At 43.8% G+C, this 25416-nt stretch overlaps 1 protein-coding gene across 2 annotated transcripts in view; it reads right to left on the bottom strand.

Annotated features, from left to right (window-relative positions):
• The window catches only part of LOC119379011 (dedicator of cytokinesis protein 1), a 101661-nt gene that overhangs the window by 19023 nt on the left and 57222 nt on the right, over positions 1-25416 (bottom strand). The window contains exons 33-39 of one of the 2 annotated variants that reach the window (XM_037648139.2): positions 21554-22006; positions 18007-18234; positions 17140-17478; positions 16476-16559; positions 14562-14693; positions 8057-8175; positions 3216-3245 (exon numbers count right to left, since the gene is read on the bottom strand). In XM_037648139.2, coding sequence (XP_037504067.1) covers positions 3216-3245; positions 8057-8175; positions 14562-14693; positions 16476-16559; positions 17140-17478; positions 18007-18234; positions 21554-22006 — 1385 coding nt within the window. The remainder of the gene's footprint in view (positions 1-3215; positions 3246-8056; positions 8176-14561; positions 14694-16475; positions 16560-17139; positions 17479-18006; positions 18235-21553; positions 22007-25416) is intronic. The other variant, XM_037648140.2, reaches the window with a different exon arrangement.

Genomic DNA, 25416 nt, shown 5'->3' with positions numbered 1-25416 from the left:
GTTGTAAGACTAATACAAGCGGATTTTCCAAAACAAGCCATTGCCCAAGCCTGCAAAAAGATGCGCAAACATTTGATGACAAAAGGAACTCAGCCTGGGGACGCTGAACGGACCACCAAAACAAAAAAGTACATGGTCATATCGTATACTTATCGGGTGGCACACGGATTGAAAAATGTTGCCAAACGATACAGTGTTTATGTAATTTTTTTGTCACCACATAAGCTAACGTCTGTGTGCGCAAAAATGCAGAAAATCCTTAATAAGCAAACCAAAGGCAATGAAAGTGTTCCAATTAACTGTGGAAAAAATCATACTTTCCACTATACAGATTGCAAGGAGGCCACTGTTTATCAGATACCATTATCATGCGGGAAAACTTACAAAGGCTAGAGCGGAAGATGCATGAACGTTCGTCTTAGAGAACACGAACGTTCATTGTCAGAGACTAAGCCGTTTTCCTTCACCGCCCATTACCAGGAATGCGGCTGCGCACCCTTCTTTACCGACACGAACTGTCACACCATAAACAAGAGATAGCAAGAGAAGTCACTGAGGTCTTCCATTTTCGAAGGAAAGGCGATAGGTGTGTCAGCCTGCGATGGATTTTGCTCAGTAACACAGAACTTATGTATTTAAGCAGCATCTGTGAAATATGACGTCAAAGTTTATCTGTTTTTCTCATCTTGGTGCTCTTAGCGATGACATACATCACCTATATATATGTTTGTATTTCCTAATAAAATTTAGTTGCAAGCCAGCGCCTGCCCTGTGCTTCTTAATTCTTTGTCCTCGTCCCATGTGCGCTGCATCAACCAAAGATGAACACATACCAACTAGCTCAAGTTTCCATACTAATTTGCAACTTGGTAACAATAACTACAACAACAAGAAAACCAATCCAGCTTGAAATATGAAGAATTATTTGGGGGAACTATTTGCAGATAAATCCACGATGAACATGCATACAGCAATTTAGATAGAAGGAGAAAAAATGGGAGTATGATAATGCTTTAGTAATAACAATTACTAATGGCAGTATAGCTTAACATAAGGTATCTTATGAATGAACAAGAGAAGGGGAATTTTTTTTGAGGGGCTCATTTCTTTGTTAGACACAACCAAATGAATCCAACAGGCAATTAGGCCAAGGAAAGCATAGCGGACATTAACTGTTGGCTTTAAATGTAGTGTAGTAATTATGATGTAAACTGAAATGAATTAAAGTGAACAAAAGTCACCCTTTCCGTCGGTGGCATCCGAACCCACAACTTTTGAATTACCTGTCTGATGCTCTACCAATTGACGGAAGGCACTTCCCTGTCCACTTTGTTGGGTATTTCTCTATGTGTCGTCCCTGGGAGTGTTAGCCAGGACCACTAGTAGCCAAAGCAGCGAGTATGGAACACTTTTTGCCAAAAGGTGTCACGTGGCACGTGATCTTTGCACGAGGCAGCAGCTGACCAATAAACCCTCGCATGCTAACCTAAGGCATTAAGTCTGCCGAGGGAAGGGCATTGCCCCGGCAGACTTCTTAAAGGGGCCCTGCTACACCTTTCTGAGTGACAATGGAATAGTCTCATTATTGACGTATGGCTCTTTACGAGTCATATGCCGCAAAAATTTTTCGAATCCGTCAAGTCTAAGTGGTGTTACCAAATTATAGAAATCACATTCCGCAGCTTTCTCCCTCTACTCAACGCCGCTAGCGCGCGGAAAGCTAGGCAGGGAGTGGAGGAAGGGAGCGCGGAGGTGCGAGGCTCCGCCCAAGAGCGCCGGCGGAATTTTTTTCATTTTTTTCTCTCTGACGTCTGGGCGCAACCACGTGGTCTGTGGCGCAACTTCCGGTCGGCTCGCGTGTCCTCGTCGAGCGGAGGAGCGGAGCCCGCGCGTGCTTGAAAACTGCGCGTCGGTTTGGTAATGTTGGGTGTGCACCTCGAACTGCCGTAGTGTTTTCATCGCTCTGCCAACCATGGAAGCAAACCTGCGCGCGCGTTTGGAACGAATGACAGCTGAGATGGGTTTCGACCCATACTCCGATACACCGCCTCGTAAGACGGCACTGGCAGACGACCCCGAACCGCCGCCATCACCGGACGCCAGCATTGTTATCGGAGAAATGCTGCACGCCTGCCTAGGTTGGTCGTGAGAACGTGCCGACGATGCAGTTCCCAGCTGACGAGGCAACACTCGAACGGCTGCCACTCTCAGCGGCAACCGGCGATGGTCAAAAGCACAGAAATATTCACGTTTTCGGCACTGCGCATGGTGAAGAAAACGGAACCACGCAACTACGAGCAGACGAGCTGTCGGTGAGACCGGAAGTGCTACGATTAATGTTTGTTCGGTGTTTTTAACGTGATAACAGAATATAAACATACATATTATCTACTTATAGAACTCAAAATTAACAACGAAAGTAATAATGAGGGTGTTATCGTGATTATAACATCAGCCAATGGTGGAACTGCCGACAATCGCGTCATATTTTGCGGACTAATACATCATTTGTCGAGAGAAGAGGGAGCGATTTTCAGCTGACTTTGAGAATTTATTGTAAATTCCAGGCCGTGCGCATCGCTATAATGTTTGGCTCGCGTGTTCTCGGGAGCCTCGACTACCGATCGGCAGCGCTTTTTGAGCATGCTCAAAAAGTGTTGCAGGGCCCCTTTAAGAATGGCATAATCGCCAGTTAGTGAACATTAATTGCAGTGTGTAGGCACTATGATTCATATGTAAACCAAACAGACTGTAAATAGCACTATAATGTAAATTTACGAATGCCGTCGAAAGTTCGTGGGTTGTAAATTCTAAGAACGCAACTTTTTTTAATACAGCCTAGTCTCGTTATAATTAACACTTGTCATAAGCACATATTTGTTACGTGCTGACATCAGTGAAAAAAAAAGCCTTATATTTACTTAATCGTACAGGCATTTGTTACACTAAGGTTCAATGAAATTTTTCCAGCACAATAAAAAGAATCACAAAATTATGTTGGCGGCATACGCTTGAGCAGGCTGCAGAGTTATTCAGCTTTTCTGCAGGTCTCGCCACTCACAAATGTTACATGCCATAGTGCATAAGTATGTGACTTATATTTAATATGTAAACTCAAATAAAATACTTACAACAACAAACTCAGAGGCTTAAAAACAGTCTACTAGTGAAAAGCTTTCAAGCTGTAAGTAATAATAAGATAAAATAAGTTGTACCTTGTCACAGAGGCTGTTTTCCTGTTACTGCTAAAACAAAAATAAAAAATAATGTTAGTAAATGAGACTAAGACATAGCAGCCATATTAAAAGCATCATATGCAAAATTATAACAGCAAGCACACCTATTACAGTAGAACCCCGCTGTTACGTTCCCGGCTGTTACGTTTTCCCGGCTGTTACGTCGTTTTCCGCCGGTCCCGGCATAGCTCCCATAGGATACAATGTATTGGGAACCCCACTGTTACGTCGTAACTGTCGGACCGTTCCCGTATGATACGTCGCGAAGTGCGCCCGGAGCCGACCGAGTGACTACCAAAGAGAGCGGCCATGGCGCATTTTCACGCAGCTTGGCCTCGTTTGACCGTAATATTAGCCGCTTGAGAGGCGCAAGCAACAGAATCTTTCAATTGATGCAAACAAAAGCATGGCCTTCGAGATTCAAATTGCAAAGATGGCGTCTATGACGTAACTGCTCGCGAAAGCAAGGCCTTCGAGATTGGCATTTACTATTGACAAAAGCATAGCCTCTGAGATTTGCATTGCACAAACATGGCGTGTATGATGTAATTGCTTGCGAAAGCAAGGCCTTCGAGATTGGCATTCACTTCTGCCATCGCGTTGGCGTAGACTCATCATCATCGTTATTTGTCGGAGAACGGGAGGAGTTCGAGCTGGTTGGAGCTCGCATGGTCGTGCGTGCGGTTCGCGGTCGGACTCGCCGCGCCGGTCGTGATTGCGTGTGCTTAGTTCTTTCATGCCTACAGCTGTTGGTGTTAAAAAAATCACATACGTTGATTACATTTCTGTGGATAAGGCCGTCCTAAGCTCCGCGTTTCTATCCATCGACTAGATCGCGGCTGAGCGCGCCAATTTTCGTGCTGCTCGTAAGAATTGAAATAAAATTCTGTACCACTAAATATTTTGCCGTTTTTCCTGTTTTTCGGCTGTTACGTTTCCCGTCTCTTACGTTTATTTCCTACGGTCCCTTCAAAAACGTATCAGCGGGGTTCTACTGTATTAACAAGTAACATTCAGGTAATAGCTGCCAACCTTCATACAGTTCAAGAAAAAGGAGATCATTTGAAAAGTACACACCATTAAATGTGTAAGGTGAGTAAGGCATAGTACATGAAGCAATCAGACTGGAACTCAACAGAATGTGAAATGGCAATGCTAGTGTACATGGGCACACAGAATGCAGAAGATGTCTGGAATGTTGGTGCCTGGAATTTCTAACAACTTTAAGGTCAGTACACCTGAGCAAAGTAGGTAGCAAGAATCATTACGAACAAGAGGATTCTAGAATTTTTCTGGCATTCAAATGAGACCTCATGGCAGCAGACAATGTCATTTTTGGCAGACAGCAGAGTCTTGAAATGGAATGTAAACCTGTCACTCCACTTCAAGGACTGCACAGGGACTGTCTATTTGGAACAATATCATGAGCATTGGAGAGGTTGATGCTGCTATACTCCAACCTCGATATAATGAACACGGATATAACGAATTATCGGTTATAACGAAGTAAGTGAAGAATAGTCTTGTCATAGAATAGATAGAGTGTTATGAATGTACGTTTATAACGAATTTTCAGATATAACGAAGTTATTTTCGTGTCAGATGAGACTTTGTTATAATGAGATTATAGTGTATATAATAGGCACACATTTACAAAGCTTAACTTTTGGTGCGATTTTCTTAAATCGTTTCATTTGAGGCACTTCGCAACTTTGCTACAAGCTAGTGGGATAATAAAGGTGCCAAGAAATGGTGACATTGTTGGGAAGGTATCCCCTCCCAACCGTGGGCACTCCATATGCTTGTGGGCAGGACAAAGCAATATGTTAATTCAAGCAATCAAGCAATAAAACATACATCTACTTAAGGCATGAATCAGAAATCTAGTCAACATGCTGCCAGAGTCATTGAAAAATATAAGGATACTATACAAATACCTTCTTCAAACTGAGAATAGGCACAAACTTTCTGGACACCTTGTTAAAGACAAAGCAAAATATGGAGCTTTATGTGGTCATTTGTTGTGCGAGGCTCAAAACAGGTGTTATGCCATTAAAGGGGTACTGACACAATTTCTTGAATGAGAGTTTACTCTGCCATACAAATCTCCTATATGCAGAAATGGCTCTGAGCAAATGTGAAGCTAAAGAAATGCTGATAACTTGTGATAAGATATCTTATTTTGATATTAAAGTCAATTTTCCCAAGGTGCACCTATCGAAATCGACACTAGCTTGACATCAGGCTACAGTACTAATTCTGGTGACTTCATGCCGAAGTCCAGCTAGTTGTGATGACGTCAGGTATCAGTACTTCCATAATGGCCGCTTGTGCATCACCAAAACATTCAAAACGGTCGCTTCTGCGTCACCAATGGAGCCACGGTGCGGACTGGCCGTAGAAACGTCACGATATCTTGGGCGAGCACGTGACGAGAAGCTTATATTGTGTTGTGACGTCGGGTACAGTAGGAACTGAAGCTAGTGTTTAAAAACATACTGTAATTACTTTTTAAGGGAGCACTCACGCTTAGCAGCACATTTTCTAGGCTCTTGAGGGCTTGGCCTTTCATTTGATGCAAGGAAACGACAAATAAAAATGTTCGTGTCAGTACCCCTTTAAATGTTGAGCTATTAGGTAGTCTTACACCAGTATCTTTATTCTTGTGGAACACTTGGGTATCAGTGCAACAAATCAAAAAAGAAAAAAGTTAATCTAGGCACCTGCCATTTTTACAGTTAGGCTGCACATCTAGGCAGGTGTTACTATAACAAGAAAATTCTCCACTTTCATTTTGTTAATTACCAAAGAGGTACCGATAAATTAGCATTAGCGACAAATTAGCGATAAAGCATTAAATATTACTTTCAGGCAACATGTTAAGGTTAAAACTCAACAGCAGTGAAATTGTAGGAACACCAAAACAAATATCACAACAGCGCTACTACCCGTCCTTAGAATGTGCTACAAAATGTGTAAATGTCCCAGTTTAATATTCCAAAAGTGTTCCTCTAACCATTCAACTGTTAACTGGAATGCTGATGCATTTTTCAAAGTAGATTTTGGGCATGCATATCTCCAAAGTGTACAGGTAAGCAGACATAACTTCATTACTGCTCGGCTTTAATTTTGCAAGTGCCACATGCCTACTACAATGAACAATTCAAGAAAGTTGTTCACACATTTCAGGTTATTATTAGCAATGAAAAGGTATCTGGACGATTGTTTCTGAATTATAAAGACATCGCAAGTCACCAACCTACTCAGCCATCTAAGCTCCATAGAGCCAGACATTCAGTTCACTTGCGAGTGCGACAAAGATAGATCCCTTCCATTCCTTGATTTACTACTCAAGTGAACAGGAGATTTCCTAAGTTTCTCAGTCTACCACAAACCTACGCACACAGGCCGCTACCTGCACTTTAATTCAAATCACCATGCAAGCCACAAAGCGTCAGTAGTCAACAACACTTTGGTGAGAACGGAAACGCACTGCACATAAGAATCAGACAGAAGGAAAGAAAGGAACACCGTGTTCAACGAACTCCAAAAAAACGGCTACCCGCCCCATGTCATTCAGAAAGCAATCCAGCAGCAAAAAAGAAAAGTACTTCTAACGGATCCCCCAGCGTCCCCGCCTTCCCAGAAGCGCATCTCTCTCCCCTACGTGAAAGGCACCAGTGAAGCCATCAGCAGACTCTTAAAGAAGGAAGGCATAACGGTCGCACATGAACAAACCAACACAATAAATCTTCTTCTACTGAAACCCAAGGACCATCCACCAAGAGCGAGAGCGCAAGGCGTCGTCTATAAAATCAAATGTTCCGACTGCCAGGCCTCATACACTGGTGAAAGAAAAAACTTCACCGAAAGAATTAAACAGCACAAAAACGACGTCAGAACTGTTCTCAAGACAACGGAACCCCTTTGCAGAACACTCGGAAGATGGCAACCATAAGATTGCCTTCGAAAAAACCGAATTCCTAACACCAGATACTGACCAACAAAAACGGCTGTTACTGGAGTCGTGGTTCACCCAAAACACCGAAAACAACTTGAACCGTTGCAAAGAAAACCTGCCATCAGTATACATCCCCGGACTAACCACAGCAAGAAAAGCAAGGCAAACAGAGTCGGGAGTGAACTAAACCAGCCCGGGCCGCCCCCAGCCCATCAATTCCACGCAACCGCAGCAACCACAACACCTTCAACACTCTCAGCACCAAAGAAGATGCGCCTTCCCTCCTTCTCCCAAGCTGGCTCGTGAAAGAAGTTAAAGGTTGCACCTCAACACCTTCACTGTCACTCCCCCTGAAGAAGGAGTCAAGTTGATTCCGAAATGTCGGGAAATAAACCCATTTTTTGGTTGGAGCCCTTTGAAAGTCGTAATTTTGATTTATGGTAAATTTTGATACACAAATATGACTTACATCATGATTCACATGCATTTGCAAAGGATGCAAGCTTCCTGGCCAGACCTTGTATTCTGAAGCTACAAGAAATGTTGAACTGCACTTGAATGCAGCATATGGCCATTTAAAGTGGCTTACACTCTCATAAATTACAGGAAAGAATTTATTTATATTGAAAGGCTATAAAAGTATTCAACAAGCACATTGTTAGGCTACTTCCACATTGTACTGCCCCTGGGATATGTTATCATAATTGTTTTCAGAAGAGCTGAGAAGAATGTAACAAGCAAAACAACTAGTCTATACAAACATGCACACAAATACAGTCCAAACTTGTTATAACTGTGTACTGTGTGCAACTGTATACGACGCCAAGAATAATACCTTATGCAGTGAAGAATTTCTTACCTGTCTGGTGCAAAGACAGAGCTGTCAGTACGTTCTGTCCGTGAAGCTGGATTAGCTGCAGGGACAACTTTGTTCCGCCTGATGAGGATGGGGTGCTCAATCAACTCAGGAGGAGGTGACTGAAAGAAAAAATCAAGTGTTCAGATTTTTCAACTATATCCTATAAAACCAGGCTGCATAGCAAACCAGGCTGCACAGCAAACCAGGCTAGCAAGTGATGAGAAATTGCTGAACAGAGAATATTGCTGGAGCCAATGTTTTGACATGAGGACTTGTCTCTGTCAGGGCAGCAACTGCCATCCTTAGCAGCATGTTTACGTAGACATTGCTCCCTCTCACGTGACCTTAAATGTGGAGCAAGGGAAGTACAAGCTTGCACACAAAGAAGGAAAAAGAAAGAAAGAAGGGGATGAAGAGATTGGCATGACAAGTGGTGGATCACTGTTGCATAGTAGGGGAGGAACAAAAATTTAAAAAAAGGAGGGGGGGGGGGAATACTTGGGGCGTATAGTATATCAGTTCCTGTCATTTTGACAGAGGGGGAAGAAGCATGGTGCTGAGCCTTGAGCTTGCTAGGGTATACAGATAAGCCATGATCCTGCTAGAGTACTAGAGTATACCAGGTTTGGTCATGCTGTGAGAGAGAGAAAGGGGGGGGGGGGGCATGGTATTTATAAATGAGGGGTTAACGAGGAGGTTTTTGGGAAAAGTACAATGGCACCGTTTTCTGCAAACCTAGCAAGACCATGGCTTAGCTTGCATTCAAGTCTTGAATATGTACCAACTTGCCTCACTTTCGGTGCTCTTGGAAATTATTCTATGAGGGAGGCATGTACTTATAATGACCAGGTGCCAAAAATAAAAACATTTTTGCCACACAGGACTGGTTGAGGTTTGCACGTATGTAACCCACTTGTGATGTAATTGCGAGCCTCAACCAATTGCGTAGGGCAAAAATGTTTGTTCATTTTTAGAATAGGTAGAAGATCCTGGCCCTGGTCAGTTTGTTTACAATAAATGAAGTAAATTGGGGCACGGCATCATCTCAAGAAGTCAAGGGAAAGAGAAAGTAGCAAAGTTCCTGCATGGTGCATACCAGATGAAGAGCCCTTAATCAGTGCAGCAATTAACCTCACTTTCCTTCCTCATGTTTTTTTTTCACTTGTACAATCATTTCTGCAATTGGCACAATACAAAAGCTATGTGGTGTTTCTTCTTTTTTTTATTATTATGATGTATAGTGCTTGCAGAGTGATGACACTCATGAACAGCATGGGACAATATTTTTTTCCTGAGGAGGTTTTGAGTTCACACTGAGGTTGCCATTACAGCCAGTTGTCCAAAGCATGCTTTTCTCCCCGCCACTCATACATGCATCACAACGTTAGAAGGATCCTCAATATCAAAGAAGTGAAAATAAATTGGCATTGGCACTAGGAATGCAACTTTTCAAGTGCTCACTGATAGTGCAGCCAGTGTTTATCTGAGCAAACAGGGGTTATTGAAGCCCACAACAGTGATGAACTGATGAATCTACCAAGCTCCAGGATCTCGCTACTTTGTGGAATAAATTTGCTGAAAGTGTCGCGGAGTGAGGTAATGCTTGTAGGAACAAAAAACTTCTTTTGCAAGGTTTACTTCTCATCTTGCTGAGTGGATGGCTATCAAGACAATGCACCCAATGTCTATCAAACTGAACCTTGCAGACTACAGGCAGACATGGGATGACTGTTACTACTGATGATGGTGTTGACTTCTCAGAGAACACTTCTGATGAAATTATCGGACAGTTGCAACAACCACTATGCATCATGGGGCCTAGTTATGAGGATAACCAAGCAGCAGAGAGGAAGAAAGAGACTATAGTCGTATACAACTTAAGAAGTCCAGAGAGGCCCTGCCCAGACGACTGAAGCGCGGCAGCCGATCACCTCAGGAACTAAAGAAATAGTCCCACTCATGCACTCGGCAATGTTCTCCGAAGGCGGGGTCACCAGCCGTCCAGCTCATTACGTCAGCCTGAAGTGCGCACCCATTGGTGCAGGCGGAAATGCCGCGGGCTTCTAAAGTTGTATCCGACTATAGGAGAGGGCATAGTATCAAACAGCTAGTCTCGGCAAGCCAACCTCCTTCGATATCACCCCTCCATGTTTTGTGTACACTTGTGCAATTTGTTCATTGACTTTTAAGTAGGTGTTTTGTGGTTAGCAGACTTTACAAGGCATTGTTTCGTTTGCAGCAACTTTTACAACGTCCTCAACATGATCACTCTACTTCTCCCATACTCTCTGCACTTTCGGCAGCTAGATATTGGCGCTTGCCTATGAAGTGGTTAGTGCTCATTTCCCATGAACATTTCCTTCATGTATTCGACTGCCAGGCTTTAAAACTGTCATGGTGATGTTCTTTCCTAGTCTATTTTTGTTTCTCCATGCCAAAATGCCTGCGAGCTCCTAGCTCTTCCCTACAGTGGTTTTGACATGTACTGTCTAAAGTGCAGCATAGCCTCACTTAGGGACCTTGTACGTGAAAAAGACTTGACCTATTGCCATGTACACAGACACATCCAACTTATTTACCAGGTCAACACAACTGGAAAACACATGAACAATGTACAGTAAAACCTCATTAATTCGAACTTAGTTATTTCAAAATGCCGCATAATTTGAAGGATTTCTGCGGCCCCGTATTTTGCAATGTAAATTTGAGTGGATAATTTGAAGCGGCAGTCAGTACCAACCCGGTTAATTCAAAAACTTTGGGTGCCATGCGCCAATTCCTGATCCCAATTTAGCCGCAAATCGGCAGAAACGATGGCCCTTAGGAGCCACAAGTGAAGCATCCCAGCCTCATGGGAGACCAGCGCTGGATAGGTGGCGCGCTGAAAAAGGGCCCCTGGCGGAGAGTCGCGATATAACACAGCCGCTCGCGCCCAGACGGCGGGCTGCAGTGTATCGCGGTGAGCGCACGCACGTGCGCCGTTCCTGCGATATTGGCGCGAACAGTTCGAACAGCCATTGCGTCAGTAACGCTGCACTGTGGTTTAGAAAAAAATAAGTTCGTCTGAAGGCAACTTTCACAGCAAAAGCGCTGGGAAACAGACAGACGCTCTACAAAGCGGACTACGTCTAAGCACACGGCGTCCAAGAGACAGTGCTGTGCCGCGATGGCGACTCCCTCGTCATCATTTTCTGGCTGCGTGCTGTGATTTGTGTCAAGTTTCTGCTGGCTGACAAGCCTCCATTGTTAAGTCCGTGCTGCGTCGTTACCACGCTGCCCAATTCTGAAGTAAAAAAAAAAAAAAAATAGAGGCAAGGGGTAGTCGCGTCGTTTTTTTTTTTTTTCTGCCGTGGTATATATGCCCAGTCCACGGTATGTATGCATGCGGAGGTTGATCAAGCAAACCGCCGTGGTAGCACAGCACGTATGGTGTCGCGCTGCTATGCTCGAGGGTGCGGGATAGAATCCCGGTCACGGCTGCCGCATTTCGACGGGGGCGAAATACAAAGAACACCCGTGTACATAAATTTATGTGCACATTAAAGAACCCCAAGCGGTCAAAATTAATCCTGATTCTCACATTACGACGTGGCTCATAATAATACCATGTTTGGCACGTAAAACTCTCGCCATTATCGATGTTGATTAAACACCTTTATTGTAAGTAGACACAGGCACGCGAAAAAAAAAAGAAAAAGTACTTAAGGTGAATTAAGCGACGAGTTGAAATCCAAGACATTTGAAACTTCTCTAGCGAGGCATAAATTCCGATGTCACTTCGCAGAAAGAAGCTTTACCGCATCGGCTGACTGCAGAAATCTAAGCTTCGAGTAGTCCGCTGCTTTATTCCCTAACAAGAACCCTGTCTGCAGCACAACCCGCCACGATGGTGTAGTGGTTATGGTGCTCGACTGCTGACCCTGAGGTCGCGAGATCGAATCCCGGCCGCATTTTTGATTGAGGCGAAATGCTTGAGGCCCGTGTACTTATATTTAGGTGCACGTTGAAGAACCCCAGGTGGTCGAAATTTCCGGAGCCCTCCACTACGGCGTCTCTCATAATCATATCGTAGTTTTGGGACGTAAAACACCGACAATTATATTATACTATGTGTGTAGCACAAATTATGTTAAACGGAGGCATCTCAGCGTTGTGTGCGTATTTTTTTATAACAGTTCAGCGGCTTAGGCTAACGTGCACCCGCACACATCTTGTACGCAAGGAAGATTTTCTTCTAAGTACCTGTTTGCAAATAATGCATACTACTTGCCTATCGTATCATTCACTTCACGTGGTGGCTTCAGAATGAGCTTAGTGGTGCTGCAGTAGTCAGATGAAACAATTGTTACAGATGCCGTATGCTGCATAATATGCTCGCTTTATCTGCGGCAAAACACCGGCTAAATTCTATTCTTTGGCCCTGGTTTCCACTGGTAGCCGTCTTCACCATCGAATAAATCTAGCAGACACACGCAATTCGGTTTAGAAACCAGCGCGACGCCACTTGAGAAGAGAGCAAAAGCAGAACATACGCTGCTCGCCTGACTGCCTGGATGCAACGCCGCCTCAGTTTTTATTCATGTGGCTTAGAAGGAAAAACATAGAAGGATACGTCCTCCCTCATTTCTACGTATGGTGGCACTTGAATACGCAACAGCAGCGCCAGCGTCCTTTTGTTTTCTTTCGGCGATCCGCGCCCGTATCGCCTCTACCAGTCGCCGCTCTCGTTCGCAGGAGCGGCTGGGATATGCGCACTTTGACCACCAGGGCGGCGCTGCCCGTACCGCGGAAACTCGAGCGCTGGTTCCCTATTGCTGCCAGCACATGAAAAAAAAAAAAAGCGGTCTCGTGGTCAGCTGAAATGTGCACCTGTGGAAAAGAATATGTGCTTCATTGCAACACAGCAGTGACACGCGGGCCGCATGATGCATGCTTCTCGCAACGTCAGCGCGTCATGATTTACCCATTCTTTCTGGGAAAACAGAGAAATTAATAAAGGACGGTCTGATGGAATTCACGATGTATGCAAACCTCTGACTGGCGGTCGTTCCGGCAATTCGCGCACTTGCACTGCTGGCGGAGTACTTGCCTGCAACACCTACTTCGAAAACTCAGTTCAAAAGCTTCAATGATAATCTTTTCCACCTAGAACAGATCGCGAATTCCGTCACAGTGGTCATTAAATTTTTTATTATACCAGAAAGAATGGGCAAATGGTCGCATCATGACGTGCTGATGTTGCGAGGAGCAGGTGACATGCTGCCCGCGTGTCAACACTGTGTTGCAGTGAAGCACGTCTTCTTTTCAGCAGGCGCACATTTCAATTCACCACGAGACTGTTTTTTTTTCCTTTCTTTCCTTTTTCTTGCGCTGGCAGCAGCGAGGCCCACCGTTTACCCGGTTTAGCGGCAAAATTGGGACCGGGTATTGCTGGAAAACATAACCCTTGGAGCTGCAAACTAGCAGGCACAGCAAACGACGACTTCTGATTACTTCCAGTAATTCAAAGTTCCTTGCATCCCGCTTTTTGCATGTTTGGTTAATTCGAGAACCCACTTAATTTGAAGATGTTTCGCAGCCCCAGTGACCTTGAATAAACGAGGTTTTACTGTACTGCTTGATGCCAGTGTAAGAGCAATGCATGGCATTTTCAGTATTAGTGAGGCCTTTCTGTGCCTTGCTCTGTTCTCTAACTAAAGTTTTGAGGTGAAGTCCTATTTAGCATAACGATTTTCTGATATATTGAACACATTTTCCGATATATTGAACACATAATTTCAAATCGAATACCTAGTTCAAATAGAATACATTCCATATTAGAGAGAAAAATGAGCATTTTTGGCATGACACAACTTACTTAGTACACAGTATTTTTAAGAACTAGAACAAGGCTTGTGTGAATGTCACCTTTTTGGTTCGAAGCAAAGTAGAAGCAACCGTGAATAGCACCAGGATTAGAACAGCAGTAGGGTACAAGTTATAAGCGGTAAAATACACGGCAAAATTTAAAATTTGCTATCCACTTTTAAACTTATATAGATAAATAAATAATAATCGGCAATGTGGATTTCCCCTGGATACCCCAGATAGGTGGTTTCACAGTATAGCAACCTCATGCTGCAGTGGAACCATCTTTCCATGGAGGTTACATGTGGTAAAAAAAAAACATCTATTCGTTCGTTTCGAATACATCAAAATTTAGGAAATTTCAAATTCATGTCGAAGTGAATTTGAATACTATAATATTCGTTCAAATTATTCGAAGCGCTTAAATATTCGCCCGTGCCACATTTTTTGGATTTAAGGTTGTAACAGCAGCAAGACTGTCAACCAATACATATGCCATTGCTGTTTCTTCTGGCTCTTCCTATTCCGTATCTTATAACCACGCTCTTGTGTCCTATTTCTTATCTACCTTATAATAGTTGTTTAGGTTCGAATGTTTTTAATGCATGCTGGCTTACAGCTAGCACCTAAGAAAATGATTTATCAAAATTATACTTACTGCTTTGCCATAGTTCTCTTCAATGTGCGCCTTCAGTTTCAAATACTTCTCCTGCATGTGTGAATGGTATGGCTGAAGGCTTTCTGGGGCCTTGTCTCGGTGGATTTCTATGCCAGCCTCCAAAAGTGGTATCTGTAGAAAAGACAAATGGTGTCTGCAAAGCTATGGCAAGGGCAAAATAAAGCACCAGCTCACATAATGTGCATAAAATGGCTCATATAAAGCAGGCCCACTGAAACGGCAGCTAAGTTCCCACTGGCTGCGATGCCAAGTCACGTGCGTGCCTTGACCGAATACAACAGGGAACAGGGAACATTTGCTGCCATGCTGGCGCACCAGAAGGGGTGATGAGCATTGCCACATCACACTCGCTCTTGGAAGCCTGTGTTAGTATCCGCGCATTCCTTGTCTGCACAATCTCTTGCCCACTGAATAAATTCGAAAGCTTCAGACCTATGACCCCATGCTTAGAAGCTTGCAGTACCATGTCTCTCTTATCTAGTGGGCTAAACAGGTGCCTCCTAGATAGCAGGCCTGTGCACTCTACTTCACGACCTCATACTACTAGGTATGAAACTTTGACGTCAACGCTTTCATCATGCCCACTTCACAATGAAAATTTCAGTCCAAGTACCACGACGTGATAAAGCAGAGTACACAGGCCTGCTACGTACAAGGCGCTGCACATGGTCCGTATTTCTCTCTCTGTCCCTCTTCACCCCCATTTGGCTTAGCAGTTACACATGCCTGCCAGCTTTGGCGGCCACTGCTTCTGCGGTCTCTCATTGTGCTGGCACCGCAGCATGCTGCTGCTTGCTGGCTCAGGCACCCGTCGGACATTCCTGCTTTTGCATTCACATCTCCTAAGGAGTGCTTAGGTATCCTCATATATCATTACAGCATAGATAAATAACTCTGAACATGACAAGGTAGAATAACAAGACTGCAGCACGCCTCATTCTGAGCTCCTTTTTTGGCACATAACCAAACAAGACAAAAGTTCAAAGGAAAATGGAGGCCTGAAGTATTAACATAAAGAAAGCATTATAACTTTTTCAGTTAGAATTCATTTGTCATCAGCTATACTACAGATGTCCATTAAACAATTTGTCAAGTGGGAACCTCACTAAGCATTTAACATAAAGAACAAAGAAAGATGTTTTAGATACGAAGCATCTCTTGCTCAGGGGTATGTTCCGCGGCGTCGGCCTGGGCGTCCGCACTCACACTACGCATGCGCAACTCTCCTCCTTCCCTCTCTCCAACAGCTGCGCGTTACTCTCTCCACTTCTCTCCCAGCACCTGCTTGCGCTTCTCCTGCGTTCTCGCTTCTGCTCTCGCGGCGCATGCGCTACTTTCCTCCTCTGTCTCCTCTCCTTCAAGCGGGTAGAGTGCTGCACGCGTTGTCCAGCGCTTGCTTCGGTTGACTCCGTTGAAGTGCGGGCTCGACATACCGAAATTCTCTCCTGCGCAACGCCGCGATGAGTGCCAGTGCATGCGCGTCCCCTCCCCTTCTCTCTCCTCTCCTACGCTGCCTCTCTCTCGCGCGCCTGTCGACCACGTTCCCCGCTCGCCTTGTGAGAATTAACGGCCAGGCTAGAGGGAAAGCATGACACGCGTAGTGTTCCTCTTCGCGTTCCACGACGCGAGGTCGGTAGCATGCCCAACGAATGCCAACGGAAAGCGATCGTGCAAGTGCTCTGGCTTCGCATCGCCTCATGGTCCCCTTTAGCGGGAAATGGTGTCATTTTTTTCATCTTTATTTACTTCAACAGGTGAAAACAATACATCTGCATTAGATAGTAACCTGGCTGACACCACAATAAGGCTTCCCTAATGGCATCTTTACAGGCCCGCCATAATTTATGACTGAGGTAACACTCACGACTCTCATTGTTTCATATTCTATTTTACCTGGCAGGCAATGAGCTCCTTTAGCCTGTTGATTCCATCAATACTTGATCTGTTTGCTTCCAGGTACTCTGGAGTGAAGAATGCCTGAAAAAAAAAAATCAGTATAGTCACTTCATACATTCCTCATCAGAAGAAGCAAGTCATGCACAGCTTTCTACATTTTACACAGACACCACATGAAACAAAGAAATTATTGTCCTGAGTTTTTTTTGTGCTGGTATAGCCAGGCAAACTATTTTATTTTGCTGAACAATTTTGTAGACATCTATGTTCAACTTTCAGCAACTCAAGCAGAACAAATCCTGATGCAACTTGTACAATAAAAAAGCAATCCTACCAGGGCCGTGCCCAGGAATTTTTTTCGGGGGGGGGTGTTTGTGTGTAGAACGGCTACATTTGGCAACTGGTGGTCGCTGTGAAGGTGTGCTAATATTTTAGCATCACCCAAAAAGTTAAAGCACGACAAAATATCGGGGGGTGTCAGAACCCCCTCAACCCCCCCCTTGGTTACGGCCCTGAATCCTACCATCATGGAATTCACTTATTAATAGCATGTGACAACCTAGCATCAATTTCATTCATTCCATTTCTGACAATCACTCACAAAACATTAAGACCATTGCACAAAAAAACTGTGGGACACAAATGCCACACAAACTCTTACCTTCTCATAATTGCCAATGCCTCCATTGACTGCAGCATCCACAATGCCGCCCAGCAGCATGCTCAATGGGTTCAAGGCAAGGCTTGGGTCTGCCCTGTGTTGCAGCACCATGTCCCTGATCTTGGTGTTGGTGGCTTCCATAGTCTCAATCGCATTCTGCAGTGGGCTGACCTCAACAGTGTGAACCCTAATCACAGCAAACCAGCGAAGGATACCAGGAAGCATGTAGGCAGTTTCTAATGTGGTCCGCTCAAGCCAAATGTTGCCGATGTCATTGTCGGAGTCTTTCTCGCCTCGCCGCAGGGGACGTGAATAGGTGAACTTGCTCACCTCATTCACCTAAATAAGAAAAACCAAACATTAGCCTTTCCCTAAAGTACTGTAACCATTCCTCCTTTGAAAAAAGACACAATGAGAACAACACAGACATAAACAAACAGCCGAATGGTACAGAATATTGAGAATGAAATTTCTTTTTAAAGAATGTACCGAAATTTGAGAATAAAACAAGCTTGTTCCTTTAGAAAACGCAGTTCTTACAACAATACAGTTTCATTTCCTTTCAACTAGGACTCTTGATCTGGCAGTTATAAATGCCTTAGACCAAAGAATACATGCACAATCCGATTTAGGCACAGTAACACAGATAATTACTTTGTAGTTATTAGATATGCTTAATAAAGTCCATTTAAAGCTGTTGGACTTTCTACAGCTGGAAAAAGAAAAACTACACACATAACCTTGGCGCGAACAGTGACACTACAATGGATATGCTTGTCTGCAAGTTATAAAAGTTTTATCATACGGAGTATCACGTAAATACTACAAGCCTTTCCTATTCTGTACAAAACTTGACAACACACTCACCCTGTAGTACTTGAGGATCTGCTCAAGGACAGGTTTATTCTGAAAGCGCTGGGGGTTGTTCATCACAGGATCTACCTTGTTTATCTGAAGGTACTGGGACTGTGATTCAGTGACATCATTGCCAGGAATAGTCAGCTTGGTCAGCAGTATGGCATTGGGAAATTGGTTGAGCAGCCTAGTGCTGAAGTCACTCAATCGCTCATACTCTTTTCCTCTGTACACAAAAACCTAGTAGGGAAGAATTTAAGGCACTGGTATTAGTGCTTGTACGCAAAAAAAAAAACCCTTATGCTGCATGTATTTGACAAATTAGTTCCTTTATATGCTCACTTTCATGCATGTAGAAACTCTGTGCGCAGGTTTGTCTCGGTATTCAAGCTGCAGCTTGATACCAGTGCAGAGGTGCCACTTAGGTATCATAACTGTGCCACAGGATCTGAATTGGGCTTAACAAGGTGTCACATGTAGCACAAAGTCCAGAATGCACTTTAATGATGTTACTGCTATTGGGTTGTCCCAGAAGAGGCTTTTCTGACTTTGGCACATCGTCAACAGTACTAATTCATTGTATAAGCCCAAAGTTTACGAAAAGAGCTGCAGAAATAGTACTTATTGTCAACTGTCATCATTAGCTGTAAAAAAATACAGTTGAACCCTTTTATAAGAGACACTGATGTAAGAGACAATTGGGTATAAGAGACACCAGTGTGCCTACATCAAAACAGGGGTTGATCAGAAAATGAGAACATGGTACCGAGAGACAAGAACTGCGCCCGAGTGCATGTCTCTTTTAAAGGGGTTCAACTGTATATATAAAGAAACAAGAAAGCTGCATGCTGGTGTGGAGGCAACTTCGAATTATCACAAACACCACTTATACTTGAAGGAGGTGAAACATTTTTTGTAGTAGAAGATTCATGACGCAATGCCCTCGAGTAGCAAAGCTATTCTATGATTATTCAAAAATGTGCTTCAGGGCCTCTTTAAGAAGCATTCAACAACAATTGATGTCCTTTCATCCACTGAAAGAAAACAAGAAGCATAAATTTGCACTTTCATCAACACACTCACAATAAACAATGAGTTGATGCATTAGCTTCACAAGTAAAATGTGAAAACAACTGCAGCTAACACACACACACACACACACACACACACACACACACACACACACACACACAGAGGGAGAGAGAGAGAGAGACAGAGAGAGAGAGACAAAAACAAAAGGGACAAGTTCTAAATTGAACAACATGCAGACTTCCTGAGGCAGTTGCTAGGCACGGAGACAGAAGGAAAGTTCCCGTGCATGGCCTAGTGAGACAGCGATACATGAAATGATACCGCCATGGCCATAGAAAGGGGGGGATTCAATCCCCCTCCCCCCCACCGGAATTTTAAAATTTTGCATGTGTATATAAATTGAACAACATGCAGACTTCCTGAGGCAGTTGCTAGGCACGGAGACAGAAGGAAAGTTCCCACGCATGGCCTAGTGAGACAGCGATACATGAAATGATACCGCCATGGCCAGAGGAAGGGGGGGATTCAACCCCCCCCCCCCCACCGGAATTTTTAAATTTTGCACGTGTATATATACATGCACACATACTAATGCACAAACATACATACACCCACCTCCCCAAAATATTTCTGGCTGCGTCTCTGCATATTGCATAGGTCAGAAAGATTACAGACAAGAAAGAACTTGCCCTGCTCCACTCGTTTTATTTTTTAATTTTTTTGATGCTGCAGCCTTATCCCATTATGCACCAACACGACCAACTTACCACTATATCTTTACACGTCCTTGTTACAACGTTGTCATTAAGTGAAAAAACAAAAATACGAGTGGACTAATGACATTCCAGTTAGGATTTCCCACAGTTCAGAGCAGGCCCTTACAACTATACAGCCTATTACAACATTCAATAACCTGTTGATGACTTATGGTGTCAAGTGCAAAGTTCACACAATCTAGTTACGAAGAGTTCAAAGCCTCTGCATACGATAGCAGAAAGACAACAGTGCTGTTTTAACCAGCAGCTGACATGATTTTGGTATAATACAATTTACACCAAAATCATGTTGACCACGTACACAATGCTTGGTAAATACAGTAAAGATGGCTACACAAAGTAATGGATATTTTCTTATTTGCACAGATGTTACAGTGCTCAGTGACTGAAATAAGATAACCAGCCCACACGGCGGCTGGCACTTTTCATATTGCTAGTGAGCATAGGCTGATCGTTGGCCATATGCAGTCACAATGAGTCACAAAGACCCTCACTTTTATTGTATACTAAAATGCTCAGTGAGTGCTGGCAACATCATTGTGCACCCAGTGCACACCACTGGTGCAAAAACTACCAGCCACCATGTGGGCCAATTATTGCAATTGGGCCATTTGTACTGTGAAACACTGCACATTATAAAGTCTAGTATGAGGGCCACACTTTCTTTCATAAATTTTGGGCTGACTTTTTTTAGGTGTAGCCCATACATGAGCAAAAAAGCAAATGCTTTGAAAAGGCAACACGAACGCCACCGTGTTTGACTACTTTTTTGGAAGTGTGTTTGACCTCCTTTGGTATTCTATTCATCATTGTCACAACAGAATGCTGCAGTTGAACACCCATGTACTTTTTGGGCCACGCAGGAGCAATTACGTACGCACAAAGTGTGGAAAGCTTTGCGTACATGGTGTGCACATGTGGCAGTGTGCAGCTGTCTTTAACAAAGACTGCGTGGCTAAAAAGTGTGATGCTGCAAACTGTGTAATGCTGGGAAATGAACTCCGTGATAATGTTAACAATTCAGTCAAAGAGCTTCCAGCCACATGTTCATTAACTATAATTACAACCAAAGAGGAGACCCAAACGTATCCACATACTACACAATGGTAGTGCATAAAGGTACCAGCATGGGTGTCAGCAGGATTTCGTCTTGAGGGGGGCAAACTCATGTTGCATCGCGGCAGGGAAGGGTGTGGGCAATCGCCTGCTTTGCACCCCCTTGCTGACGCTCATGGGTACCAGTGATAATGAGATGTGCACGTGTGAAAAGCTGGTGCAGCCCCCCCCCCCCCCAATACATCAATACACCGTAAAATCCTGAGCAAGTGCCCCCCCCCCCCTTCTTCGGGAGGTTTCAAATACGTGGCCTCTTCTTCCCTCCCACTATTTTCACTGTTTCATTCGCTGCTTTTATTTGCCCAATGAGGACGAATGAAAACAGTGAATGCATGTGTATTCAATAATCATTTCATTAGAAGCATGGGTGTGCATTTATTCTTAGTGGCTCTTCCACCGCCACCTTAAATTTTGATCCATGACCGAGCAAGGGCCCTAGCTCCAAATCTTGTCAAATTCTCCTTCATTGTAGGGGGGGCGCTGGCACTGGATTTTACGGTACTTTTTCTTAAATATTTATGCTCTAATATAGTGGTGCAGCTTATACACCGAAATATATGACACCACTATAGGCAATATAGTATGACCTAAATACTTCTCAGTGACATGTAAGATACCGTGTAAATGCAGCTCACCTTATTTTGAAGAAAGGCTGGGAAATTGCGCCCATAGTAAGCAACTCGAAAGTACTCAGGTTCAGGTCGCAGTTGGCGCATGATGTTCTCATAGAAGGTAGCGATGCGTGCATGCAGAGAGCTCAGCTGGGCATAGTCAAATGTCTCATTCTCATACTGTGCCAACAGCTCCTTGCTCAGCGTGATGCCAGCCTCCCAGAGCTTGCCCTTGTCAAAGTAGTCGAGAATATCATGGTAAAGGCGCTCTTTGAGCTCCCGGTTAGTCTCACACTGTGGATATTTAGCACTACGCAAGAGGCTTGGCAAACTCTCATCTGACCAGCGCAGTAGCTTGGCGTGTAGCTGCAATGTAAAGGCTGCCTCTATGTAGTTGTCACACTCCAGGTGCAGGTCACAGAGTTTGTGCAAGTATCTTATGTACATTTCTTGCCGGTTGATTTCATGGTAGAACTCCTGCAAGAAACACATTCAATGTTTTTAAGATACATGCCTATGCCTTCCACAATAAGGAAACACAACTAAGACAAACTGCAAGCAGGAAATCCATAAAATGTTAGTTTTTACAAGACAGCCAGAGTTGAAAATGTGAATTTTCAAGTGTTATGCTCTGGAGTGGCTTCAGGCATATTGTGAATATTGTGTGAGCACAATATTCACAATATAATTTATTTTAAACAGATAGTAAAAACAGCTTGCTTTGAAATCATATTCCGTGTTTCCTTTATTTCCCACATATTTCTTTCTTTGACAGATAAAAGCCCTAGCCTTAGTTTATGAAAATTAGAACTCTGACATAGTAAACTACCATAAAAGCGAAACTACCATAAAGATGAATTCTTAGATATACCGAACAATATGGGATTGTTTGGTTGGTTTTCTATAGACTCAAAGTAACATAAAACTGCTTAATACAAAATGCTTCATGGTTAGGACAAACTTTCATAGTGATTGCCACCACTGGGCATATTCACTTCTCAGAATTCTGGTCTTGATAGGAAATGACTAGGCTCGTGCAAATACTCGAGAACTGCGAATAAGCGAATGAATATTACAGTATTCGAATTCGCTTCGAAACGAATTTAAATTCTTGAAAATTTCGAAGTATTCGAAAGGAACGAATAGACATATATAAACCGCATGCAACCCCCTGTAAAGGTGGTTTCACTGCAGTGGAGGGGTGCTACGCCGTGAATACACCTATCCAGGGGAAATCCGCACTGCCGCGAAGCCCCACTTCAAAGTTGAATGAACATACAGTGAAAGCTCGTTAATTCAAAGTCACTGGGACTGTAAAAAATCTTCTAATTAAGCGGGTTTTCGAATTAACCCAACATACAAAAAAACATGGCTGGTCCCTCTGTCATAGGAATCGGTATAACACGAAAGTAATATGTGTCTTCACAGATGTAGTTGAGCGCTTGTGCATTGTTTTGCCCCCAGGGCGAAGGAATGAATGCTATAGCAACAAGTTGTAACGTCACGCGCAGAACGACAAGCAGCTCGAAACTTGCAACGCGCTGCTCGAGCAGAAAGGACACACTGAACGAACATACAGGGATGAGCGCAAACTAACAACTCTCACAGCTCGACAGTTAAAGCGCGCTGGTCAAATACAAAGGAGGACGCACGAAACGAACGCACAAGTATACACAGGATGAGTGCGAACTGTCACAGATGTAACTTATTTGTTTGTGAGCAGTGCGCTCCTTTCGCAAAAGTGGCTGCTGCGGGAGCGAAGTGACCTTCGTGCTCTCTGTAACTTCAACGCAACTTTGGGGTGAGAGCGCAAGACGTACATAAGCGCGCGCGCACGTGCGACCACGCCCTGTAGAGGTGCACGATCATCTCAACACGTGGGGTAACGACCTTTAAAGCGCGCCTTTCGAGCCCTTCGCGCCATCTCGCTAGTGATAACGAAAACACGCTGATACCCCGATCTCTGAGTACAGCCACCGGCAAATGGTGTATATAAATAGCACGCCGTTAGTATGATTAAGAATGTGCTGTCTGTGGCAGAATCGTTTCGCGCTGCACGCTTGGGATCGAGGGGTCGTAAGTTCGACTCCCCGTGACGGAACTTTTTCTTCTAGTTTTTTCTTTGCCACATGTTAGTCTTTATATTTTACAACGTGACATATCCGTGACAGAAATGCATCAGTGGAGCTGTGGTGGACCCCGGCATAAAACACTTTTGTGTTAAAAAGCGGGATGCAAGGAACTTTGAATTACTGGAAGTAATCAGAGGTGGTCGTTTGCTGTGCCTGCTAGTTTGCGGCTCCAAGTGTTGTTTTCCAGCAATACCCGGTCCCAATTTTGCCGCTAAACCGGGGAAACAGCGGGCCTCGCTACTGCCAGCGCAAGAAAAAAAAGAAAAGGAAAAGAAAAAACGGTCTCGTGGTCAACTAAAATGCGCGCCTGCGGAAATGACGTGCTTCACTGCAACACAGTGGTGACACACGGGCAGCACGTCGCCTGCTCCTCGCAGGTTCAGCGAGTCATGATGCGACCATTCACCCATTCTTTCTGGTAAAATAAAGAATTTAATAATGACCAGTGTGACGGAATTCGCGATGTGTTCCCGGTGGAAAAGATGGTCATTGAAGTTTTCGAAATGAGTTTTCGAAGTAGGCGTTGAAGGCAAGTACTCCGCCAGCAGTGCAAGTGCACCAAGTGCTGGAACAACCGCCAATCGGAGGTTCGCACACATCGTGAATTCCGTCAGACCGTCCTTCATTAATTTCTTTATTTTCCCAGAAAGAATGGGTAAATCATGACGCTCTCACGTTGTGAGAAGCATGCGTCATGCTGCCCGCGTGTCACCGCTGTGTTGCAGTGAAGCACTTCTTTTCCGCAGGCGCACATTTCAGCTGACCACGAGACCGCTTTTTCTTTTTTTTCTTGCGCTGGCAGCAGCGAGGCTGGGATGCTTCACTTGTCACTCATTAGTATCGCTAGAGTGCATTGCCTTGTGGCTCCTAAAGGCCATCGTTTCTGTGAATTTGCGGCTAAATCTGAATCAGGAATTGGCACATGGCACCCAAAGTTTTCGAATTAACCGGGCTGGTACTGATCGCCGCTTCAGATTATCCATTCAAATTTACATGGCAAAATACGGGGCCGCAGAAATTCTTCGAATTATGCAGGATTTCGAAATAACCGAGTTAGAATTAATGAGGTTTTACTATATTACCCTCACATTGATTCATCATTTTTTTAAGTTTAAAAGCTTGTTATATCGGCTTATATGCTCCAGGTATAGTAAATTTTAAAACGTAACATATTTTACAGGTTATCACTTGCATTCTACCGAAAGTCAAATCCTGCTACTACTCAAAGTTGCTTCCACTTCCCATTGAACCAAAAAGAATGACATATGCATATACCTCGTTTCAACTTTAAAAATATTGCGCTAGTTAGTTGGGTCATGATAAATATGCTCATTTTTCTTTACAATATGTTATATATACTATTCAAATTCGCTTCGAAATTATTCGACCAAATCACTATTCACTTCGGACCTAAAATTTACTATTTGCACAAGCCTAGAAATGACGTCACTGTCACACGTTCATGGACTATGCCAAATTCCAGAGAGCTCAAAGGCCAAATCCATGCTGTTGAAATCATCATAGTGTCATAAAAGAAGACAAAGATTTCTTCATACGTGAAGGCATACTGATTTGCACAACAACTGCAAACTATTGCAGGTTGGGTAAAACCAAGCAAGTGCGGTTAAAACAACCTCTTTCAATCAAGCAGAGTCAAATAAACGCTCCTTTCATAATTACCTTCCCATTGTAAACTGACTTCATTCACTGTTTTCACATAACATATTTGGAGACTCCTGGCATGTTGTCACTTCT

The sequence above is a fragment of the Rhipicephalus sanguineus genome, chromosome 1 (assembly GCF_013339695.2).
Source record: "Rhipicephalus sanguineus isolate Rsan-2018 chromosome 1, BIME_Rsan_1.4, whole genome shotgun sequence".
In the NCBI taxonomy this organism is placed as follows: Eukaryota; Metazoa; Arthropoda; class Arachnida; order Ixodida; family Ixodidae; genus Rhipicephalus; species Rhipicephalus sanguineus.
This window is presented reverse-complemented; position numbering and strand designations above follow the sequence as displayed.